This window comes from Rhipicephalus sanguineus, chromosome 5 (assembly GCF_013339695.2).
Source record: "Rhipicephalus sanguineus isolate Rsan-2018 chromosome 5, BIME_Rsan_1.4, whole genome shotgun sequence".
Taxonomy (NCBI): domain Eukaryota; kingdom Metazoa; phylum Arthropoda; class Arachnida; order Ixodida; family Ixodidae; genus Rhipicephalus; species Rhipicephalus sanguineus.
Window position 1 is genome coordinate 141,883,129 of NC_051180.1, and position 25,790 is coordinate 141,908,918.

The following is a 25,790-nucleotide window of genomic DNA, read 5'->3' on the forward strand; positions in this document are numbered from 1 at the left end:
TCTGGGACAAGATATATGGAACACAACATGACGCTCGAAATGGTTTAGAAACGTTACCTTTTGCATAGCACATAAGCGGGGCATCACGCCCAATTTTAGCTCGACATTGTCACCTTTAGAGATTCGTAAACGTAAATTTAACAACTTGAAATGAAGACAGAAGAAAAGGATTTCAGCTCGACGCCGTATGTAGAAATAGGTCTACAACCACTGATGAGCATATTCTCAAGGAGCTTGTAACAGATATGGAACAGTGAGACAGTGTGCAAACGTACGTTTTTTGCGCATAAGTGGCAAGAGCTGGACCACAGCATGATGAAAGTGCGGACTGTGGTTGTCACAATACTCGGTCTTCTACGCAAAGGAGGTGAAAAATGGGCCGAATCCCAACTTCGCCACTCAACGGAGTGTGGTGAAAAGCACTCATGTAATAGGAGAACTTTTGTGTTTCCACACCCTCGCGTTCGAAGGAATCCCAGCTGTAGAGCGTAACGACGGCGATTCAGGAAGAGAGAATGACTGTCCCCTCTCCATTGTACGCAAGAAAAAAAAATGCTCAGACCTCAGGCGAGCACTGGAGTCGCTCGCGCCCGCAGCGCCACTCCGCGGCCGACTGGAGTTGCCAAACTTGTTGCCCGCGCGCGCCGCTCCGGCCGCCGCCGCTCTGGACGAGCGCCCTCCCACAAGCCCTCCTCCCCCGTGCGGCACCCCCTCCTCCGCCCGCCCCTTTCCCCAACAAACACTCCGGTCGCCGGCGGCAGCGCTATAGTCGGCAAGTTTGGCGCGTCCGCCCTGCCACGTGAGAGAGCGCCCACTCGATCGCGACTGCTCGCGCGGGCCGCATCGGTCCGCCCGTGCTTGGATTATACAACCCGTGCGTGCTTTTGTGGACGCGCCTCCGCTGTCGACTCTGTGCGTGGTGAAACTCGGCGGCCAACGTCGTGCATCGGACAGGTTAGCAGCCGGCATTCTCCGGAGAGTCCGTCGCATGTGCGCGGACCGGCGGCGGGCAACGCGATCGCCATCCATCATCGTCGCCGACGCCGGAGCGCCGCCGGGTTCAGCGCCGCGCGCGCCGCCGCCGTCATTGGATGGCGTCCGTCACGTGATATGCTAATCTCCAGCGGCGGGGCGGAGCCATGGCGCTGCTCGGCGACGAGACCGAAGCAAAACTATCTCCATCATCCAATTCAGCCGGCAAAAATTAATGACCATGAGTTCGTTTTTGATGAACTCGCCGTCCTACGTGGACCCCAAATTCCCGCCGCCCGAGGAGTACTCGCAGGGAAACTACATCCCGAGCCATGGGGCCGGTGACTATTACGCGGGCGCCCCGCCGCACCACCACCACCACGCGGCCGCGCACCCGTACGCGACGTTCGGAGGCGCCGCGGCCCCGCCGTACGGTGCCGAGAACGGCGGCTACGTGTCCAGCGCGTCGCCGCACTATTACCAGCACTCATGTTCCATGACACAGACTACGCTGAGCCCGCTGTCGCGGCCCAGCGTAGCTCTCGACCATGCCGGCGCGGGCGGCGGTCACAGCCCGCCGTACTCGGGACCTCCCGCTCCGCTGCAGCGGTCTCCGTCGCCCCCGCCGCCGGCGTCCATGCTCAGGCCTTCGCCGCAATCGCCGCACGTCGGGGCAGCGCCACCGATGCACAGCCCCGGGGCCACCGCCACGGCGCCGACTTCGGTAGCCGGCGGCGACTGCAATCAGGCCGGACAGCCCGTCATCTATCCCTGGATGAAAAAGGCGCACGTCAACGCAGGTGAGTAGTCGATCAAGTCAGCACAACACGTGCTACCTGCCATCACGCGGCCCAGTTTCGGTTCTGGTATAGTCTCGGCCACGGTGTTAGAGTATGTTAGGTTTGTGGTCTAGTCGAAGCGCACGGCGGGAAACTGTTCCCGGGAACGTGTAATGCATACGCGTAAACAATGTGCAGACACCTTCACATGACAGGCGTGATAGAGTGCGAAATGTGATATGAGGGAAAGTGAAACGGCTATAGCCCCGGATAACCGCATCGGATAATAAACACAATTTCATGAGTGTGCTAATCGGTATAACGCGACGTGGATATTAGCATTTAGAGTTCAGGGGATACTTTGGAAAGTTCACATAGAACAGTATAACCGCGTATGAGCTCAACAAATCAGTGCGACTGCTCTTTGTGTTTCGCGCACACACTTTTCTGAGTACTTTCGACAGCGCTGACAACTAAGGATTAAGGTAGCGCACTTTAGGTTCATGACAGAAATAGGTTCATTCTTCCGGTCTGACACCGCGAGCATCTATAGATATTCTAGGTAAACACAGCTGGTGTCCTTATTATGTGTGACTGGAGATGTCCCGCTGTCCGTATGCTTCCCTGCACGCCTGCTGACGATTGTTGACAATAACATCGTAAATGCATCATATTTCGGAATGTAGATGGTAATTAAGAACATGTAAAAGAGGAAATCGCACCGAAATCGCTTGTCACATTGCACACGTGAGCGAGAATGAAACTATTTAGCAGATTATTTTTCTGCATTACAGAAGATGGTAAAGAAATACGCTCAAACATCGAAAATATCTGAGAAATAACATTGGATCGCGCACAGCGCTTAAGTCCGACTTTTCATTGTTTACAAATTTGGCAATTCCTAAAGAAAGTGGCATTTGCCGATTGAGTCAGATAAATATATTAAACTCTACGTGATACAGTTATAGAAAACATGTGCAAGAGATAACTATTATCGAAGAGACTACAGTTTCGTCGTTAACGCGGACGCCCGCAAATTACTGCTAAATATATGCAAATTGACTGCTTTGATAATAGCTTTTTTTTTTTTCACACCAACTCCATAACGTATTGTACGCACTGGCACCGACTGTTGTCGTAAAAATTGATGGCACTTTAATTTCGTTGTCACAGACCTCCGGCTGAAATATCAGCCGGTTCACGTGCGTTCCATCATTAGGGCCCGCTAATCGGACATTAAATGTCCCGTGTAATCACCGGGAAAAAAACAAATCGGACGCTTTTATGCGTAGACTTGCGCCTATTTTGCAGCTGAAAGGCTTGTCACGCACTGTTAAATGTTTCACGCGAAGAGCACGAAATTTATTTGCAGCTTTTATGTGCTGATTTGATCATATAGCACCTTTGTAACATTTCTTATCTTGACATCATCGCATCCAAAGCGCTCACAAGCGCGCAGTTCCATAAAAAAAAAAGAACAGGAGTATTCGATTAGCGACATATTCATTGACACTTTTGAGTAGCAGCAAAATAGAAATGCGTTGAATTGCACATGGTCAGTTTTCGAATATGTTATGCAGAATTTGCAATTTGAAGAGACGTGTGAAATAATTTTGACAGTGGAGAAACACTGAAATTCACGGGATTGTACTCGCCCATGAGGTCGATAATTGTACTTATTTGCTAAATTATAACATGCAACACGTAACAAAACACATCGTATATACACATAAACAAATAGGAACTAAAATGTAGTAAAGAGACTTGACGAAATGAAGTACTGTAAGTGAAAGAAATGTCAAGACGGAGGTATTATAGTGTAAGTCGACACGAAATAGGGAGATGGAGCATCTTCTTGCGCACACAGGCATTAAAGCAGTTAAAAATTTGTTTGCCTGTAGAATGTATTAATTATTCCAACGCATATTTGCTCTGTGGAATGGTTACCCAGCATCAGCAAGAATGAAACTATAAGTAACGTAAGCGAATAGAGAACGGTAGATTTTGTAAAAAATAACTGCTAGTAATCTTTATGCAAAATAAAAGCTCGTGATTGCTCCGCGACATCAAATTTTATGACTGTCGGGACGCGCGAGGTTCATTTCATGTGTAGCATGGTGAGGTATTAAGTGTAAAATAACACTATAACTGGGCCTTTTAAATGATACAATAAGTATATAGCCTACTTATTTGCTGCAAATATATAGTACTGCCATGCTCAAGTGGAAGATATGTTTGGAAGAAGTGGTTAACGCTTTAGAGTATTTTTTACCCTACTACGGGAGAGCATTAGGCCGTCCCAGACCTAGACGAAAGGATGCGTTGACTGTGATATTCGAAATATAGCACTTCGTAACGTTCACTTTGTTTACTTTATAAAAAGCAATGCGTGTGCATGACACGAGTTGAACTTTACATTATGTTCCCCGGCTAAATGGTTCCGTTTTCGTTTGATCAAACTCCATGTTTCGATGCTGCGGTGGCCACCCGTTGCGAGGAAGTGCATATTTAGCGTTAACCTTCTTTAAGATTCAACAAGGATGAATGCTATTTATTTCACTTTGAATTTTGTTTTCAATCGTCTTCACTTCAAGGCGGTATGTTGTGAAACTCACGAAAATAAGGAAATAATTAATAACGTCCTATAATTTCCGTACGTGCCATTCACTGAGAGAAATAACATATATCCTGACAACTGTTGAATGTCGACCTGCCTGGTCGTCTGGGACATCTGAGAATTAATAAGCTATACAGTGCATTCTGTATTGTACACAATACGCATGTTGTCACAGCCTGGTTACTCCGCACTGTTTTTAGTGTAAGCAGTTTTCGTTAAACTTTTTTTTTCTTATTTATCCCAATCAATTTCTCGCTTCTAATAACTTACATGTTTATTGCGTGCAAACAGCCCTAATCACTATATTAATTTTAATGGGGTTGGTTAAGTAGTCATTACCTTCCTCTGAAACAGGCGTCATCACTCAGTCGTTTCAATAAACCTGTATAATTGATGACGCGTTAAAGGCTTACACCGTGTTTCCGTATAAAATGACTGCTATATTTTTCCCTGCATCAACGACTAAAACTACAAAACAAAACAACACGACGTTACGAGCAGAGTAGACACACCGATAAAAAAAAAAAAAGAGGGGCGTAGAAAACATCATCGTAACAGCATATAAGACGTATGCGTTATAACTTATTCGCTGGATTTATTCGTTTTCACATGGCCATTAACAATGGCCCAGAGAGCATGAAAACATGCGCGCTCCTAACGTCTTTAATTTTCATCGAATCTAACAAGATAGAGGCATGACATCAGGAAAGAAGTCAAAGGGAAATGTGAACGTCGATAGCCCTCGTATGCGTTTACGCTCTTCACATATAACGGCTAGGTTACGTCGATAAATCAATTCCTGTCCATCTTGGAATGTAAACCATCAGTTATTTACTAAATCATGCACACTTGTAGTCCGGTACAAGCATGTAAGAAAAACTGTCTTTTGTTGGGTACTGATATCAACATGTCTTTCATTTGCCGGGACGTTCAAGATTTCGACATGGGACAAGAGGCTGAAGCGGCAAAATCATTTTTCTTAAATACGCAGAAAGTGTTTGACGTCATGAAAATCAGTTAACGTAGCTGTACGGGACACAACGTAATTGGACGGGACACCATTCAAATTCTTTTTCGGTGGGAGACCGATGGCTGAGGGCACTGCTTATGTTTCTAGAGCGAAGCTGTATACTTCACGTTGGTTTTAAAATTTCGGGCCGTAAACACAAAACGCCAGGTTAAAGGGCCCCTAAACCACCAACAGACGCTCGCGCTCGCGTGCTTCTCTGCTAGTAGATGCACGCGCTCCTTGCGTTTTCACCTCGGACACTGAGGAAGGGCATTCGAAGAGCCGGACAGACGAGCCGACGAAGGCGTACGCTGTAAACTCGTGCACAACTGCAACGCCACAACTAAATATCAGCCTCTGGGTGGTTTAGGGGCCCTTTAACAATTGCAGGCAAACGGCATATCTTTGTTTGCAATCGGGCATACAGCATAGATCTAAGTATTCGTTTCAGTCAAGAAAACCACAAAAGGAGCATCGAAACCGCATGATAGACAAGGCGCCTGTGAACAATGCGAACACCCTTCCACGCGCTCCCGGTAAAGATTGGGTTGCAGCTGCTTTGCACTTCACACGGGGGCTTCGAATGACGTCAAACGGCCCTTAATTCCTTCTCCCCGCGTGTGTTTCCCGCTTTCATGTATAAAAAGGAGACCCGTCTAGCAACTCATTCAGTTCATTCTAAGAATGCCATGGGTAGACCACGGAAATTAACGACACCAGAAGAACTTAGCTGGGGAAAAACAGCGCAAAAAAGGACGAGGACGAAGGAACGCAGTACACTCGACGTAATGCTCCTGCGTCCTCGTCCTTTTTTGCGCTGTTTTTCCCCAACTAAGCATGTACCAACTCGCCCAAATAAAAGTCTTGCACGAGAAGAACAACGTGAATACAATGCTCGACGAAAGAACAAATTCGTGTTGCTCGGAATGGTCGCGGAACCAATCACGGTCTACCACAGCGACCACAAAGCGATTATCACTGCTATTACTCTAAAGTAAAAAGCGCCCGTAGTGCGCTAGAATGATGGTCGTGATTTCACAATCCATTATATATAAAGGCGGTGAAAGTGAAGACGACCGTCATAACCATTTGTGCAGAGAGCTTATTTCTTTTAACTTCGAATTTCTGGTGCGCTAGAACCAAACCGCTCAAGGCCTAAGCATTTCCTCTTAAATAACCGGCCACTGCAACCCAGAGCCGTCGATGGGGAGAGTCTGGCGAATGGGCGGGGCAGTGACGTCGCGGCGCAGCGATGACGCTATTCACGTCACCGCCACGCCTCCGCTCCGGCGGCGTCCGCCATATATAGTCTTTCCGCGCGACGGGCGCACGGCTGAGGCTATGTACGCTCTGTTCATTCGTGAAATCTAGCGCTACTAAAAAAATTTCGAAAGCGAAATTGTGCAAGAACATTGTTATACGAATTTAATGAAGAATATGGAGTGAATTAGACGTGTCTAAATCATCGTTTAACTGAGTTATGCACGCCGATTCGAGTCGACGACGCGATACGCGCTGTGCTTTTTGGTCGCAGCTCTTAGACGCCTGTTCCTGTGTTGTTTGGCATCGCCGTTGGCGTAGTCGGCGTAACCGATAGAGCGAACGAGGACGAAAGACAGCGAACGTGGATTCTGTCGATATCACGAGCCACTGCATCGCTTTCTTCCTCCGTCATGCGTGCTCGCCCTTCGGTCGGAGCTCGTGCGCACGCAGGGCTGGTGGGTGCGCTGCTACTGTCTCGCTTGTCGTGACGGGGATGTCGATGACGCCTGCAATGCACAGAGTGGCGTGCGTAGCACTCGAGCACTGGCAGTTTCTGTAGCAATATGTAACGAATGTTCCAATGCGGATAGCCAGAAATTCAAACACAGTTCGCGTTGCCTCAACACAAAGCTGCGCTCAGAATTCGCATGAGGGAGTATTGTGATCATCGGTGACTTTTCGAGCTATGAAGACCTGTGGTTTTGCGTTTATCTTGGTTTTTTTAAATGCCAGGCATTTCTTAGCGAACTTCTACGACTTTGAGCGTATCTATGTGTCTATCTACCTATCTAGCCGCCTACGAATTTGTGCTCTCCTGGCCGTTTCGTTCATGGGGTGTATACCAAAAGTGGTATGGCATAATGTGACTGTATGACAAACATAAATGACTGGTCTTAACATGAAAATCATTACATGCATGTCATGTGCAGCATGATTCACATGCCACAGTCTTGGTGCTGTTGCGGCCGTTTCGTTAATTTGATATATACCAAAATTGGTATGGCTGGACGAGAGTGAATGGCGAACATAAATAACGGGAGTTATTATGAAAATCATGATACGCATGTAATGTACAGCACGACTTACGTGCCACGCTCATGGTGCGCTGGCGGACGTTTCGCTAGCTTGATATACACCAAAATTGGTATTGCGCGACATGACTGTGTGACGAACATAAATAACGAGAGTTAATACGAAAATCATGACACACGTGTCATGTATGACTTACTTGCTACGCTCATGGTGCGGTGGCGGCCGTTGCGCTAGCTTGATATAGACCAAAATTGGTAGTGCGCGACATGACTGTGTGACGAACATAAATAACGGAAGTTAATGTGAATATCATGACACATGTCATGTACAGCGTGACTTACGTGCCACGGTCATGGTGCGATGGTGGCCGTTCCGCAAAATTGATATACACCAAAATTGGTATTGCGTGATGCGACTCTGTGACGAGCATATATAACAGGTGTGATTTTTGTAACATGTGACGTGACAAGTGTTACGTGAGAATCATTGCATACCACGCCGGAAAAGTCTGTGCACGTGTTCTGGCACCAAAGCAGAATATAAAGAAGCGGACGGATTGCGTGCCGCTTCCAGATGGTGACAATTTTTATTCGCCACTAACGGGGATTCTCCAAGCTTAAACAGCTCTGCTTTTAAAAGAAACAGATACCAGCGCACGTAATTGTATTAAGGCCACAAAAGCGCAAAAGCGGGCGTACACAAACGGCTTGGGGATCTCGAGCCTTAAATTCCCTCTTAGAGAATTTTAGTGCCGGGACTCCAAAGTGCCTTGCGTACGTAAGCCCCTTACGTTCCTCTTTATAGTCCATGGGTGCGGCTGAGAGTACAAGGGAACGTAAGAGGGTGAATAAGGAAGTGGCTTGGAGTCCCCGGCACTAAAACTCTCTAATAAGAGAGAAAGAAGAAAACTCACAGGGTCCCTTATGCATTCGCCTAAGACCACTCGAAGGCGAAAGCCGCCTTCCTTTTCTTCAGTTGATGTATTGTTCCTCACGCCCCCTCCCCCCCCCCTCTCGAAAGCTTTGTGACCTAACATTGTTTTGCACTGCCTCCAATATCGGAGGCACTGCAATCTTTCTACACCACATCTGGTCATGTGCTGACGTCATCGCGTGAAGTCACGTTATTCGACGTCATGATGACGTCACAATCTTTGGTCGTATGGTCACGTCATTACGTGATGGTTTTTGACATCCCTCGTGCTGACGCCGCCGACGCGGGACGCCGACGCCGCGGACGCCGGCGGTCAATTTTCGCGTTTGCTGAGGCACTGAGGTTTTCGTCAGAGCAGGTGCAGGGCCCCCAGTAGGCGCGTGTTCAATGAAAACAATACCTGGTTCGGCTAGTCTTAAAGCGGACATCCTGTTGGTTTACTTTACAAAATCATTTTTCTGCTCAACATCTTCGCGCTCTATACTTCCTAATCACAAAATTTGATCGAGCACACAAGGGCCCCTTGCTATTCTGGAAGAGCTTCCTGCACGAGCACAGACATCGTGCACTATAAGTACATGACTAAAAAGCGCAAGGCACATTCGCTTAGCACAGAGGCGCAGATTAATTTACATGCGCGAATTAAACGTGAAACTGCTAGCATGCACACAAGTGGCAACACAGCGGTAAATGACACCATAGGCTGACAGCCACAGAAACACAGACCACATAACGTACAACACATGCCAGGTAACCGCCGCAGCTGACGCGCGACGGCACTAACCTGCGATATCGAAATAAATCTTCCCCTCACAACATCACGCTAACATCCCAAGCTCGTGCTCAGAACGCGTGATAAATTACGTAAAGGCAACGCATCACGCTTCAGACTTATAGCGTGATCGCTCCAAAATTTCAATCTGCCCAAGCGATCGAAACCATAAAACCCTTTATTTCAGCGTGACAAAATTATTTTTTAAGTATGTGCGCTTGAAAGGGCCTCATTGCACAACAAATAATAAGTTGGTGTTAATGAAACGCTGTTTATAATACCAGCAATATTCAAGCTAAATACTCAAGTACGTATCTCGCATAGCACGGAGCAGTCGTTCGGGGGTCCATTTGCTGCGTCTGATGTTGCTGATCCAAAGGCGTCGTCGCTTCTTTTCCTTCGGAAGCATAAAAGGCGGAAACCCTGCGCGCTACTGTTTGAACAGCCAACCGCGCAACAGCAGCCCACCGCACGCAACAAATTCACGCTTGAATGCGAGGAGCAGTCGCCATGAATACGCGTGGATTCGCACAAGAGCTTCGTAACCTACGCGCGCTCCTCAGCGATCGTGTAAGTGCGGCGCGCCGGCGTCTCGCCGTCGCGGCAGCGCCGGACTCCGCGCCGCGCTGTCGCCCGCCGCTGTCGGCGAGGAGAGAGGGTTTACGTCACGAGAAGAGGGCGGCGCTGGGGTGGAGCTCGGAGAGCGGCGAGATGAAACAATCGCCAAACTCTCCCGAAGGGTATATATGGCTCTGCTGCAACCTAAAGCGATGCTTAAGAGAAGGGAGCTTCAATAGCGACGGCGGAGTGCGGGCCTAAGGAGCTTCGCTCCTAATGATAAAACATACCCCCATCAGCATGTACGGTGTTTGGTACAGCTTCTCTGGACATTCACGTTCCAGGGCGGGATGGCGGCCAATTTTTTGTATTTGTATCCGACTTAGTACGCTCTCGTTTTCGTGTGGGGAAAGGCCGGCGTGTGGTGATGTGCTTACTGTCGATCAGCGACACAGCGTGCGTCGTGTTCTATCATTTTCAGTGTGGAACGTAATTATCGGAGACTGCGAAATAAAAGTTACGTTGCGAACACCTCACGCACGTAGAATGCACACTTTTTACCGCAGTCTTTTCAGCCAGTAATCTGTACTGCTGTTCTTCACGTTATGCTCCACAGGGTTGACAGTGGAGGTCCGCTGCACTCTAGATGCCGTAATAGAAAACCCTTGCCGCGACCGGCTAAAAGTGCTCCGTTGTTGTCCGTTGGCTGATGACTGAATTTCTGATACAACCTTTCGGGGCGCTCAGGATTTCGACACAAGAGCAGCGACACAAAAAAAGTATCTGTACGATAAAATCTGCTACATTAAACACGGAAAAAATGCTTGACGTCGCGGGAAAAATGCGCGTGTGTAATTTGTTTGCTACGGCGCTCGTGCGTGCATAGCTGCAACTCAAGGATTTATGCAGCTGTAGGGCCGAAAAACGTGCTCAGTTGCTGCACGACATATAGTGACACCAATAACAAATTCGTTAATAGAAAGACGTTGAATATTACTTATTTTTTATGTGAACAGGTCCCCAGGCTTCATCGGTATGAGCCGACCGTATACACATAAACTTATTTTGTGTTGTCTTATGGCTTAATTAAGTAGATTTGGAGATGTTCCCACTGGCGCTATATATGATCTGTATGTCAGAACAACACACACACACACACATATATATATATATATATATATATATATATATATATATATATATATATATATATATGAGCCGACTATATTCGGTCGTCGATTATCGTAGCGCAAGCAGCGGTTATCTCTGGAGGTGTTACTCAGCTGTGCTGCATATGAGGTATCTATTCCCTCTGTGTTCCTCTATTGATTCTTGTTCAGTTGTGACATTCACAGTTTCATGATGAATGAGGGCTTGTTAATTCCTCGTACACTTTCGTTCGAAAGAGATCCACAATTACTGCTTTTGGTGCATTCGAAGCGGCGCCAACTTTTCATTATTCATATTTATAGCGTACATACGGTACTGCCTGTATAGGGCGCTGGCAACTTCTCTTGGTATAGACAAAAACACAACTTAAGACAAAAGATATTGAAGCATTGAAAGTCACTAGAGACAATGAAATATCACATACATTTATGACGTTACGTACGCGAGCGCTGGAAGGCATTGAAGACAGTAAACTTTGGAACCGCTGACGTCAGGTGCTGGAGACTAAAATTTAAACTCTTGCTGCAGTTAGACACGTGCACAGTTCCGAATCGCGTCGAAATCTGTGGCAGGCCGCTTAATCCCCTTCAGGAGACTGGCAACCGTAACCGTGTTCTTTCCGAGTTTCGAACTGGTCCTACGACCTGAGTGTCGGTGATGAATCATCATTAAGGAAAGCCAGCAAATAACGCTTCTTAAAGGGGCGAGTAATCGCCTATACATTTCAGCTGTCTGTGGCGTATTGGGTGCCCAGATTGGCACAAAGCTTTAGAAAGATTTTCTTGCCCGCTTTCTTTCCTCAAAGGAAATATTTCTAGTTCACATTTACGGCTTAGCGGTAATTCGGTGTTATGCAAAACAAGCAAGTACCATGTTCCATCGATCCTGCATTCGTCACATAACGTCCACGTTGGAAATACCTCGCGCGATGGCGCATTCACATGATATAAATAGTTGGCGAACGTCGAACGCCTGCCGCTCTGGAGACGCTTTTTCGCTCACTTCCTTCAATAGAAAGAAGGAACGAAATGAGAAATAAAAGAAAACATGAAGAGGCCCATACCCGGTCGGCGCGTTGCCTTCCTTCCTGCAAAATCCTTCTTCGCGTGCCCGCTCGTATAGTTCGGCGAGTCGCATATAGCCCGAATAGACGCGGAAAAAAAGAAGTCGACTCTGCGCACGCGGCCGGGTAACGGGTGCGCGTTCTTTGCAACAGACCTGCCGACCGTCCCCTCCTTGTACAACGCTCCCCTTCCCTCTCAAACTCCTTACTCACTCCAGCACCATCTAAATTTGAAGTCATCGCTAAAACGGGCCACCCGACTCTGTCGGTAGACGACCAGTCTGTTGCCGGTGCAGCCGCGCGCGTTTTCAGCGCCTGCAGCCGAGGGAACACGCCGCCGATGCCTCGTCTTCTTCTTGCCGCTGCCCCTACGGTGCTGGTACAAGCAGCGGCGGCGGCAGCTAGATTTAGAACCCGCGCGAGCAAGGCGCGCGTTAGTTCCTTTTAGCGGCGTTGGCCAACTGGCACAACAGCAACAAACAGCCTAGCGCGCCCACCGGGCCGCCCGAAGAACGCGCAGGAAAGGTCCGTCAGGTGCTTCGGTTTTCAACGAAGGCTTCGAAGGGAAAGGTGCGCTTCTTCGTTTGAAGCCTGTCGGAAGAGGAGCGCTGAAGCGAACGTTTCTAGTAAGCCGGCAGCTTCGTCCGCTGTCTAAGCGAGATGATAAAGCTGTAAAAGCAAGGAGAAGTGGGGGAGTGAGAGAGAGTGTGGGGTATAGCACGTCCTTTCAGCGCACAAAGTCTTGTTGTTTTAGCGTCTTGGATAGGGCTGGTTGGTACATACTGAACGTTTTGTTTCGGCTGTCCGCAGAAAGTCAATACGTACATTTCGGTATGTCTATTTAGAGTGTCCTTGAAGCAGTCTTCCTAAAGTATTCTTAATAGATACTGATGGGTTAGTTGGTGAGCGATGACATTCATGAAGTAGCGCACTTATACCTTAGGTCTAAATATGACAGTATACCTGAAATATCTTTAAATAAGCCTTGCAACACAAAGCCTCGTCAAGTCGGCGGCGAGCAGCCAGCATTCGTGACGGCTCATTTACGTTGGCCAGTGGTTTCGCTAATAGTACGCCGCAGCATCAGGATAGAATTTTCTCGTACAACAAGTCAAGTAGCATCAGGAGCTTTTTACGAATACGAGCCCAACTTTATTCTCATCCCCCCTACATCATTCCTTTCTTTATTATATTCTTGAAGAGTATAAATTGATACAGTGTAAGCCTATCAGTCAAGGCGTGTTATATTGACAACCAACGAAATTATGACCTTGCATTTTTTTTTGTCAAATAATGCACTTCCTAGAAGCGTTGGGAACCAATACATACAAATGAAAATAGAAACAGCAACGACTTTTTTCCGCACAACATATCGAGGCTTTACGGAATGAAAAAGAAAAGTATATATATAAGGAAGAATACATTCAACGAAAGGTCCATAAATAGACATTTTATAAAGGTTCCAAGTTAATTTTCGTAAGCTAAACGAGCTACCCATATCGGATTGTTGTGGGGAAATGCACACAAGCTAGATTTTTCAGTAATAGAAAAATGAAGCCCATCGTAACTGTACAGAGCAAATGTCGCTACCGAGCACCTTTTTTTAGACCTCCTCTATCGCAACTAATGGCAGTCAGCATTCAGCCATACGTTGTGAAAGCACTGCGCGGCGCTTTCCCCTACACTCTAAGAAAAAATCGAGTATATCGGGAGTATTTCTACCACACAACAATAATCGTCATCCAGCTTGCTCGCGTTTCCTTTCTTGAAAACCCGGCTCTGGACATTTTCCTATCAAGAATGATATGTCACGTTGATAACGCGCGCGCCGCTCGTGATCGGGATGTGCCAGGACCGCGGTGAAAGCGCGAGGAAAGCACGCGACGTGGATGACGCTTATTGTTGTGTGGCAGAAATACTCCCCAAATACTCGATTTTTTCTTAGATTGTAGATCGATTATAGCACCCTAAATTGCCCTCATTACTTCTAAACACAGATGTGAACGGTAAACTTTATGGATTCGGCCTCAATATGAAGTCCGTTGCGAGCAAACTGGGATGGGCATTCCTTGTAATCTGTTCGAGAAGCGCGAAGAAAAAAAAAAAAAACGGGCGAAGCAGAAAAGGACGTCCTAGCGCACACCTATAGCCTTTCACTGTAACAAATGTGAGTGCATCCCCAGCCTATAGACAACACTGTCACTCTTTTTACACATCATAACCACACATCTAGAGAAATTGTTGAAGCATTTTTCATTTCACAGTACGAAGATGATTGCGTAAGTCATCTTTCAATTGCCCTACCAGACAAAGAGATATCCCTAATTTCTGCCTTTTAGGATTGTCTTTTCATGTGGTTTCGCTATGTGCGCCGATGTGGTACCAGAAGTGCTTTGCGCAGCTCCGTACGGATAAAAAGTCTGAGTTTTCCGATAATAAAATCAGTCGTTAGAAAAGCGCCTGTCCTCTATGTAGTCTCTGCTTCGTCCCCGTTTTCTGCGCGCTTCTTAAACATGAACCTATTCGAGCTATAGCCAAATAGCCGTGTTGCCTTGTAATCTGATTACACTGAATAGCCCTTGAATATTTTTAGTGTATAAGAAATACCACTTGTTCACAGCTTAAGTATGCAATTCCGAGAGATACACCTAGGTTCCTCAGCCATGTACGGAATGAAAAGCCGTCGATGACTTTAGTTCTTCCGCAGCTGTTTCCGCATTCCAACCCTTTTTTGTTTTTCAGGCGTTGGTTTGCAATCGCTCTATAGCAACAACTAATCGAAAACGTAAACGGAAAGCAGGCTTGTGCTGCGGTTAAAAACCTGCAAGGTCATCTAAATCAATCCCGAAGCCCTCCAATAACGTCGTCCCCCATAATCTACTGTTCAGTGCTGTGACGTGACGTCACGCGGCAATTATTGTTCATTTGCGGTTGAAGTTAGTCCACGCGCTCTTTGCAGCGCATGCGTTTGTTGGAAGACAGCGGGGATGTGAAATGCACATCTGTGCTGTCGTCGCTGCTGTCAGTATAACAGCCGGTCAGCAACCCATCAAACGAAATTGCTTTTCGGGGCAAGCTGCACTATAAATTATGCTTCGCGTACAATATGGCCAATTAAAGCGGAGAGGGTGCCATCCATGCGAATGTGCAACATGAAGCTACGAAAGTTACTGAGCTGACGAATGGCTTAAAATATTGCTTTTAATAGTCCTTGCACCTTTCGAATTTCCGCGGAACTGTTTAGCATGATATATGTGGCGGTATCAACCTGTCATCCTTCTTGCATTCAGCAAGTCACATGCTGTGTGCCCGCAAATGACTAGACACTGCATACCGTACCTCTCACTCTATTGTCTGCACGATATACGCGGGGATGTCACGTTGGGAACTATACGCAGATGTTCTCATTTCGTATGCCCGAGAGTCAGTCTATTTCGGGGCCCTATTAGCGCCATGTCGGCAGTTGCTGCATGCTGTACACGCCAATGTATGTACTACGTGTCATCCAGATACACGTAATATTTCTCCTGAAAGCAGCGTTGTGAGGCATGTGTATCGGCGCATTGCGGAATGCTGTGCGCAATATTCCACCAGCTGTCTCCTTCAAAACAAGGTCGATTTCATGTCTCTCGCGGGCTGCGATGCAGACGCTCCGATATGGCATCCAGTGCTTGATGACGTCCCCGTATACGCCGAACCGCGCGCGAGTATAGCCTTGAACCTGCAGCGCTGGTGTCTTTCGTGCACCTCCATGCGTACGTAGCCAGTTTTTGCGCGCATGGATGTATGGAAACAACTTTATTGTTAGAAAACAACTTTATTGTTTTGAGCACAGGACGTTAGAAACAAAGATTTACGTGAAAATTTATTCATCGAAGAGGCTGCAGTAAATCACGTCCGTATAATGTATATAACCACAGAGAGTTGGAGGCTGAAGAACCTATTTCAGTTGCTCCATTCGGAAGGAAAGGGGCCAGCAGAGCGACAGAATTACAGATGAGAGTGAACTAAAGTAGTTGTTTACATTTTTTATATCCTATTATGGTTGCGTTATGGTTCATATCAGTCTAAAAAAAACAATAACAGACCATCATATTCTATGATGTCTCACCATAACATTTATTGAAGGCATGCAGGTTTTTTATAAGTAGAACAATCGAACATCTTGTGTGAACATACTATTTTGTGCGTTACCGATTTGGTTGCTGCATGCGTAAAAGCTACAGTGTACCTGAAAACGGTCAGGCATTTTCGCTCGCGTTGCGGTATGTCGTTATCGAAGGGTGCTGCATGGTTACTTGAAAGGAGCGCTTACGAAACTACATCTGTCTCAGTTTCGGTCCTTGCGGCCGAACTCACAAAGAAAGAATTCGCAATTCCAAAAACTTTGCGAAGTGTGCCTACGCTGTCGAACTTACACACAGGGCAGAAGTTTTCGCTCATAAGTGCCAATTTCCGTTTGCCAGCCGCCTTCGATAACCATGTGTATCCGGCACCAGTATTGGCTGCGATTTCGTCTTATGGCTGTGGCGTAAGAAGCTTTTGTGCAGTCCCTGGTATATGCGGGAGTTTTTCGTAAGTACGAATACTAACCGATGGACGGATGGATGGATGGATGGATACTATGAATGTCCCCTCCCCTCCATAGCGGAGCTGTGACCGCGGTGCGCCACCAAGCTTTTTTTTTTTTATTGTTATTATTATCCTTTCATTCGGCCTAATGTCTTCTCTATATACCTCAATAAAACGTTTTCTTTCTTTAGAAATAAAGCACATAAATTCACAGCCCGCAACTTTCTTTGCATTACGGCACAGTAACCTTAGTTTTCTCACTGCTTACTTCTGTCCTTTCTCCTTACTTTTGCGCCACCAATCCTCTAACCGTCTTTTGTTTATTTCTATCGTGCACCTGTTTACCTTTCCAGTGCTGTTCCTAAAACACAAGGCTTCACGTAGGCTAGTCCCCGCACATACACCCTGGCGCATGCATTTACATCAATTAGGACATGCTCTATTCTTTCAACAGCATGAATCTATATATACGTCAGTGATGGATCTATCTATCTGATATATATCTCTAAGCTTGCTTTAAGCATGTAGCTCTAGATAGCTTCAGAGTGGTGGTTCGCGCGGTATGAGTTGTCCATCTTGATCTGGAAAGAGCGAAATAACGGCAAAGACGAATGAAGGAGTATGCCCGAACAATCGGCGCGTTTTATTGGCGCGTTCCGGCATCGCTTTCCGTTGCGAAGATGCTTTCGACGCGAGAAGGGCGCGAGCGAAAAGATCGTGACACTCGCGTGTTCTGGAGTGATTTCCTCGCTCGCACCGCGGCGTCACTAAAAGGGCCGTGAAGAACACCGCGGCACGCGACGATTTCGCGCCTCCATTACACGTCTATTTAAACATCGCGCGGTCCGTTACCTGCACACGCACGGACGAGCGACGCCTTGCGCTCTTTTGTCAGCCATATGACGTCAGCCTGCGTGCACTTTTTAGCGTAACAAGCCGGAAGTGGTAGAAAGAGTAATGGCCCCCCGCGAGAGATCAACAGACACACGTACACTGGGTTAGATTATTGAAACGCGTGAGCCCCTTCCGTTAAAGCCCCTTTCTCTTTTTCCCTCTCACCTCCTCATTGCTCCAATTGAGCGTATAGTGTACTAAAGGCGAATACGGAGTTGTGAACGTGCTTCCCGCATCTTTCCGTCAGCGTAAGCTAGGCAGGGAGGATCGCTTGCCGAAGAAAGAACGAAAATTCTCGATTACTCTTATCGAGGACGCAGAGCGTTCTCTCTCCGGGCGGATTAATGAGCCGATGGAGCACGAGGCCCCATCGCACGCCAGAGAGCGATCCCCGAGCGGGGGCCGCGTAACAGTAGACACACTAGCGTGTATATGTTTCTTCCCTCTTATACACCTGTTGATCGAGCCGCTCATGCCACTGGGCCTTTATTCCTTTCACTTTAACAAAAGTTACGCGTCGAAAGTGAGAAAGAGGCATCACAGGCTGAGCGGGAAGGCAATGTATACGGACGAGAAGAGTGAGAGAAGGAAGGAGAATTGGCGGTCCCCCTCCCCGTCGTGGAAATCGGCAATCACTTGGCACGCCATAAAGAACGGCCGTAAACACTCGTTTTCGGCCCGGGGGTGACACAAATTATTGCGGTCCGGCGGCGCGTCTGTCTGTGCGTAGCCTGAGTGGCAAGCACTGTCCATTTGCTGGGAGGGGGAGAAAGAAAGAGAGAGAGAGGTGGCACGGTGGGAGGTTCCCTCTCTTGTGCGAGACCACAGTAATATCGCCCGAAGGGAGAGAAGCATCATGCTCTCGTCTAGTATATGGCCTGCAAAAAAAAGAGAGATTGCCAGACGAGGAGGTTCTTATGGAGTTCTCGAGAGAGAGGAGCTCAAAAGGAAAGGTCATAGTCAGCGAGCCCCGGGGTTCTAAAACGGTTTTCTTTCAGTCAGGCGAGGAGGAGGCCGCGCACGCGCTCCGCGCTTTTCTTTCGCGGTGCTGCCGCCGCCGTGCGAACGCTCGCTCGCGCGCGCTCGTCGGCAGCGTTCTCCTTTGGGCGCCCTCGGATATTTATGGGCCCGTTTGGCGGCGGCCCGCCGCGGTGCCACTGATCGCTTGCCTGTATGCCCGCCCGGCGTGTATGTCTCGGCTCCCTTTCGCCGACACGTGTAATGGTTAGGAATCGTGTCTGTTTGCTCGCCATCCCGCCGAGCCACGTGCCTCAGTGGCAAATGGCTGTTTTATCGGTCTCTTTCTCGGCTACTCTCCTCTCCCCCCCCCCCCCCTTCTCTTACTACCTCACACAGGACGAGCAGAGAGGGCCCCTGTGTGGCCCCTTCTTATCGGCAGTACGCGACCGATCAGTCTCCTCATCGCCGGAGTACATCGTGCATTCTCGCAGGGCTTGCGTGGCTGCCGTGGAGCAGCTGTTGGCGAGTGTCGCAGCTTTCGACGGCGCTCGTTTTTACCGGATATGCTCGCTCCTTGTTGCTTGTATTGCGCGAGCGTTGTGTATATACAAGCGCTCTGAAGCGAAGTTGCAGCATGGGCCTGTTTCGGTGTGAAAACGTGTCGCTTGTACTGCAGCGCGCGCGACACGCGCTGAGTCTGCCGCGCCAACGGTGACGTTATTGAGTGCACGTCGTGGCAGTGAGCAATTGCGCGCACGCGGCTTCTCATTAACACCGCGCCACTCTGATTAGTTATTTCAAGCGCTCGCTGAAAGGGCCACAGTATGCATTGCTCAGGGACCTCGCTGTGACCGTGAGGCATGATGCTTCGGAGAACCCCGCAGGCAGGCATATATATAACCCTGCGTTAAAACCTGCACGCCGAGATTAGCGCTTCAGACAAGCTCGTTCTAAGACAGTGAATATTCGGGTACTAATGATTTGTTTAGACATGTTTAAAAACTTCAGCGACCCTGATATGTTGACGGAATCAATCGCGTTTAGATAGAGTATAAATCGTAGACATTGCGGTTAATTAGATATATATGGTATCGTGTTGATGCCTCAACGCCACCCATAACTTGTAGAGCAAGGGCTTTGATATGGCCGCTTACTTGATTAATCTCTTAGAGTCCGAACGACGCCGTCCTACTCTTTACTCCCTTCTTTTCAGAATATGGCAGGTGCATGCAACGTTACTAGACTATAATCTTGTAACGTTGGGTGCATGAATGAGGGTTGTGTCGAACGGCCTGTCGGAAAATGATGAGTGCGAAAGACGGTCCGTATACCACCTAATCTTTGATAACAGACTTTCTGGTATTCACTTTATTTCTTTTGTACGAGCACGTGTGGCGATAGCTCTTTAGACACGCTAATACGTAATCCCATAATACTATACCATCAACAAGGAGTAAAAATAAATGGCGAAGCTTGCACTTAATTTTAAGCGCAAGGCTTGAAACAGCGAAAGTCGACGACACTGAAGAAATTTAATCTGGTCGCTTCTAGGTTGTTGCTAGGCTTTATCTAGGTTAGTCACGACACGGATATCGTGTCGTGATGATTCCCTGGCCACGTTTTCCGGATCAGCTCGGCGCCGTCGATTTCGTTGTCGCGCAGCGGCAAGCCTCGCTTTTTGGATCGCGGCTTCTTCCTCAGGAGTGCGATTTAGCTTCGGACGAACCATGGCTGCGTATGGTTAGGCGCGAGCTGTACGCTAGCTTTTATAATCGCAAATTATCACGTGACAGTGGCGTGTTTCATGGCCATTGGTTTGTGGTTCCGAGCAGTTGGCAAGACGCTCTCGGATTGACTACCGCTGTAGGTGGCGTGATCGGAGGCGGAGTACAAGCAGGGGGTACGGTACACCACGTGATTATTTTGGCGAGAACGGGTCACATGACCAGTAACGCCACTTTCGACGGGAATGTGTCACATGACAGTGGCGCCACGTTTTGGCGGGAACGTGCCACGTGATCGTTTATCGGCGGGAACATGTCACGTGACTCCTAGCTGTGACGTCATGTTACGTGGTGACACGCGACTGAACGGGACGTCGTCATTGGCGTAGGCCTTCCATCGCTTCGGGAGTCTTCTCGCAGCCGCCGTTGCCTTTCCCGTTCCCTAGTATTCTCTCATTGTATGTGGGTCCTCGTCTCGCCACCGTCGCTTCGCAGCCATTTTTTGCGCTAGCTGTTGCCTTCATTTTTTAGTGAACCAGTGGTGAGTAGTGGAATTTACCCAATTTCTGTGCCACGTACCCGTTTCTGGCGGCACAATAGCACATATCCGTTAAGATGATGATAGTTTTCTGCGATCGACTCACAAGGAGCGATTTGCTAAACAGCTTCGCAGTAAAAAGAAGATAATTGTCTGCAGTGGACTTGTGTGTGGACCTACACACAAGCTAGAATTTGATGCTCCCATTTTGGCATATGAAGGCGACATAAGGTTTTAGAGTTTATTATATATCAGATCAGATCGATTAGGCTCACTGTCGCTCTATAAGAGAGTGCCATGGCGCCCCTCCAGTCATTGAATGCTTTTTCTTAAACCTTCGCACCTGCCACAACTGTATAGATGTTGCAGCAGGTTGCTTACTTCTAAGTAAGACCATAAAGACATACTGTTCACCTTATGAGTAATATTTATCATCGCTCCTCACTCGATACTTCCTTTCCACATTGTTCCATATTGCTTAATTGTTCTCTAAGCTCCGTTCATTCTTAACGTTCACCGCACCGCCAAATTGTGCTTGTTTGTGGTACTCGACCTACACAGAATATCAATTTCTTAATTACGCTTGTTTTGTTGCGCTGCGCCAGGATTGCCTCATTGAGCGGCTCTGTGTAACCAAGAAAAGTCAAAAAGAAAAGAAGTGACATGTGACAATTAGAACAGAAACTGGAAGTGAAATTTGTGTTTAGACATGTATGTGGGCATACTTATACTAACAATGCCATTGTGCATCAGAGAAAAAAAGTTGCGCTCATGTGAGAACTTATGTTAGAGCCCGCTATCCCAATAGCTAAAAGCTATTGCTAATATAGCAATACTTTTTTATAAATATTGCACAAACAAACAGCACGTCAAGTCTACAAAAAATAGAACAAAGAAAAATATAATAAGAAAAAACGACCATTATGCACATGCCTTAGCCATCATGTTAAAATTCAATGAAACACTGCTATGTTTGAAATATATCCAAACATGGACCCCGCTTACATGTATAATATGTATGCAACTATGCATGTTCGTATTCAGACAGCTTTGAATCCGGACTCCAGCTACGTAGCAAACAAAATGAAATCAAGGTGACGCAAAGGTTCCGTCATCTGAAGAGAGAGAGAATTTATTTAGTGAAAGGCAGATAGGTCGGCCTGAGCCATAGTTTGCTCTGGCCTGCTACTCTACGTGGGGGAAGGGGGACGGGGGAGCGAAATAGTGATGAATGACGATGCAAGATTTGCCCCAGCGTCATCTATGAAAGTTCACTTATGACCATTTGACTTAGATTGCTGTTAAGATGTGTGATGATGCAAACACCGTATGGCATTCACACGCACAGAACACGCTACTGCGCCAAGAAACTGACATAACTGAGTATCTCTAGAAGCATCATAGGCATAATATTCGTTGTTTGTGAAACGCTTGACACACCCAATCAAGTGTCTAGCTGATTCCCTGTAACATATGCGCTTGCTTTTCTGTGAACCTACACGACCATGCGTAACCAGGCATGTCTTGCCGCTTGCATTACAAGAGCGCAGAGAAGTCACTGGGCAGTGGCATGGTAGTTGTGACCACGGGACAACTGACTAGTCCGAGTATGTCTTTGCCACAATACACAACGAAGAAATATATGATGAAACGACAACTGGAACATCGGGAGTCTTGGCCAAGCTATCATTTAATAAATCGCAATTGAGCACTGCGAATGAGTACATTACATTAATAGCATGTCTTGGAAACGAACTTGGAATGCTGACGCCCATGAATTAAACTATTGGAGACCCAGCACAGCGATTGCGTTGACGTATTTGCGTCAGGCCTGGACGTGCTGTCAGGTTTGGAAGTGAGCGCAATTGTTATCAGGCGTCTGAATTATAGTAACAGTTACTAAACGTGCGAACACCACTGTGCAAGTCTTCGTTTTCTCCTAATGCTAGCCTAGATACAAAGAAGCGAGCAGTGTTTCCTACAACGAAATGAGACTGAGTTCACCGTGTTCTTCGCCCCGCGAAGTAAGGAATGTTAGAGAACGCCCATCAGTAGTGCTATGTCGAGCCTAACGGCCCGTATTAAAAGATTCTTACGCTAAGCATTGGTGTATTAGAAAATTAGAACCAATTCTGACGCTGGACGTATTATTAGCTATGGCGACAGGCCAATGACGAAGAGCACATATAATAACAAATCTTTGCTAATACAGCCTCAGATTTGCCGGTTTTTGTCCTCGCTGAAGATTATACTGTCGGTGGTTTTCATTAACATTGGCTTTGATGTCGTTCTGAGTTTCATTGTTCACTTTCACTTAGGTTCAACAATAACTGCAAACAGCACGTCAAGGATTACGCAAAATTTTTTGTCCCGATGGAGGAGCTGCACAGCATGCCCGCATTCATTTGTAAAATCAACGCACCTACTGTCCTCAGACCCTCGGCCCGTTTTCACGAGGACGTCTTACTCTAAACATGCTCTCAAGGGAACGTTTCAGCCCACTCTGATGCGGGATGTATAAGTAGACAAGCCTTCCGACCAATGATAACAACCACTTACGACAGAAATATTTTATGCTTTCGTCTCATTTTGCCTAAATTATGCTGTTTGTCTTTGTAAATGCAGGACACACGAGAGACATTCCATCCGAGAGGAATATTTTTGTCTGTTTCTTGCCACCTCTTTATAGTCGTTTGGTTACTACCTGATCTGTATGGTCGCAGTAGAAACACCCTCTCTAAACGAATAAGGGATGATTTATATTGATTCGATCTTCACAAAGCAGCTCCTATGCTATAGAGTGGTTAGTGGTAGCAGGCACCGGCCAATTATAGCACCAAGCATATTATTAGCGAACGCAGTCAACCAGTAACACGTATTAGGAATTAATGAGCTTGTGAAGTAAGTTACTTCGCGGCAGTTACTTCGCGGCAGAAGAGATGAACGCAATGTTTTTACGGGGAGGAGGGGTGGGGATGATTGTGAGGGGGGTTGCAGAGATGGGCACTGCTGTTACACTGTTTCAGTGCCATATTTACTAAATGCTCGCATTGAAAAACGAAGTATTCTACTATCTCATATTTTATCTTCCCCCTCCTGATTATTCTGTAGCCCACAACACACTGTATTGCTGAAAGGCCCATTGTGGTGAATGAATACATAATTTAATGAACGAGAAAATTTGATATTTATTTATTTATTTATTTATTTATTTATTTATTTATTTATTTATTTATTTATTTATTAGCATTGAAAAGACATATGCGTTCCACTGATCTCCCTTTAAACGACGTTTTTTTTTTTTTTTTCATCAATAATGCTTCGAAGAGTTTCGGTTACACTGTTTCGCGTTCACATTCAGTATCAATATCGAACTAGGAGTTTCATTAACCGAAAGTTTGGTTAACCTCTGACCAGCAAAAGACAGTTCGGACATAAATTATATTACTTCATGACGCCAATGTAGATTCACAAATCTGGGTTTGCAGCAATAATCATTCGCATCAGCACAATTTCGTTTGTGCTGTGAAATCATTGTTCTTTTTAGACGAACTGTTTGATTGTGATCTTCTCACATATCCAGCGCTATGAAACAAGGCTTAATGATGAAGAAGGCGGTGTCGCAGCAACTCGTGTCGTCCTCAGCTTCATTTTTATCTGATGAAAACCTAGTCACGCTTTAGAGCACTGAAAAATAGTTATTTCACTCACCATCTCGAAGGTGGTGTGCCCAACTGTGTATATATGCACCTCCGCCAATGCAGTGGGAACTTTCACATTTATTCCCGCGCTGCAGAAGCCCCGCCCTAATGTAATAGAGACAAAGAAAAAAAAATGCTCTAACGAAGCAAACTGAGAGCCCCTCCATTACTGTTACGATGGTAGCCAGCGATGCTATGATTATGGTGGTTCTGGAACAGTGAATATTGCTATAGTGGATTTATATATTGTCATTTTTCGATATTTTGAGGGAATGAAGACACGTACACTAAAAGATCCCTGTGTTTCTCTTGTGCATGGCTTATATTATCACATCAACGGCGGTCTCAAAATGAAATCATGTAGTATATAAGGAACCCCTTTGTTTCGAAAGTACAAAAAAATGGCGTGGCGTTCGCTTCTTATGCAAGTCGTCTCATCTTTGAGGCAAAATTGTTCACACCATTCTGCCATGTGTACGAAATCGTACACTTCTATGTTTACTTTCACGCCATGCCCATTTTTTCGGCTCAAAAGTGCTGGATTATTCAAGTTAATCGGTTAGCCGAATATCTTTGTTCTACGCGTCTTTTGTCCATGGACGCGATCAGCTAGAACCCAGCCATGTGAAGCCTCGCTTTAAAAAACTGCGACGTTGATCTATTTACGCAGGAACATAAGGCTGCATGAAGGAACGTCATATATTCGGTTCTGCATCAGGACCAAGACACACACTGAAAATCCATGGTGGTAGTAATGCGACAGCTATTAGTGAGTGTCATCCACTAAAAATTACGTAAAAATGTCTGCAGTAATCAGTTCAACGAGTAGGAAGACCAAAATTATGTGTCGACGTTGACTATATCTGCCTTTAAAAGCACAAGCATGAGAATTGGCTCGGTTAAGTATATTCCAAGGTGAGCCATCTTTCTTGAAGTGAGAATATAACAAATGAACCTCGCTTTGCGAATCGAGATTGTTCCTTGACCTGAGCTGCGCATGCAGAATACTGCAGGCCTGAAAAAAAAAAAAAACTGCAACGTGGCCAACCAATCCGTCAGCGTTTATGGCATGCTTCCAGAGCGACTTCACGCTGTCAGCCAATCGCTTCGCTCGAAAGCGTTTTAAGTGACGCGAAGGCGGTTACTTGTGTATCTCCGCCTGTAATAATACAGAGGCAGTGCCGCTCGCTTAGAATCATAGGCCTGTCGTGGCTGTCACTCAGCTCGCTATAT

The 25,790-nt window shown here is 46.7% G+C and overlaps 1 protein-coding gene across 1 annotated transcript in view; it reads left to right on the forward strand.

Moving 5' to 3' along the window:
* Window positions 1-760: 760 nt before the first annotated feature.
* LOC119394288 (homeobox protein Hox-D4a) overlaps window positions 761-25,790 on the forward strand; it is a 40,973-nt gene continuing 15,943 nt past the window's right edge. Inside the window, exon 1 of the mRNA XM_037661569.2 lies at window positions 761-1,772. Within this exon, the coding sequence (XP_037517497.1) occupies window positions 1,208-1,772 (565 nt within the window). The 5' untranslated portion in view covers window positions 761-1,207. The remainder of the gene's footprint in view (window positions 1,773-25,790) is intronic.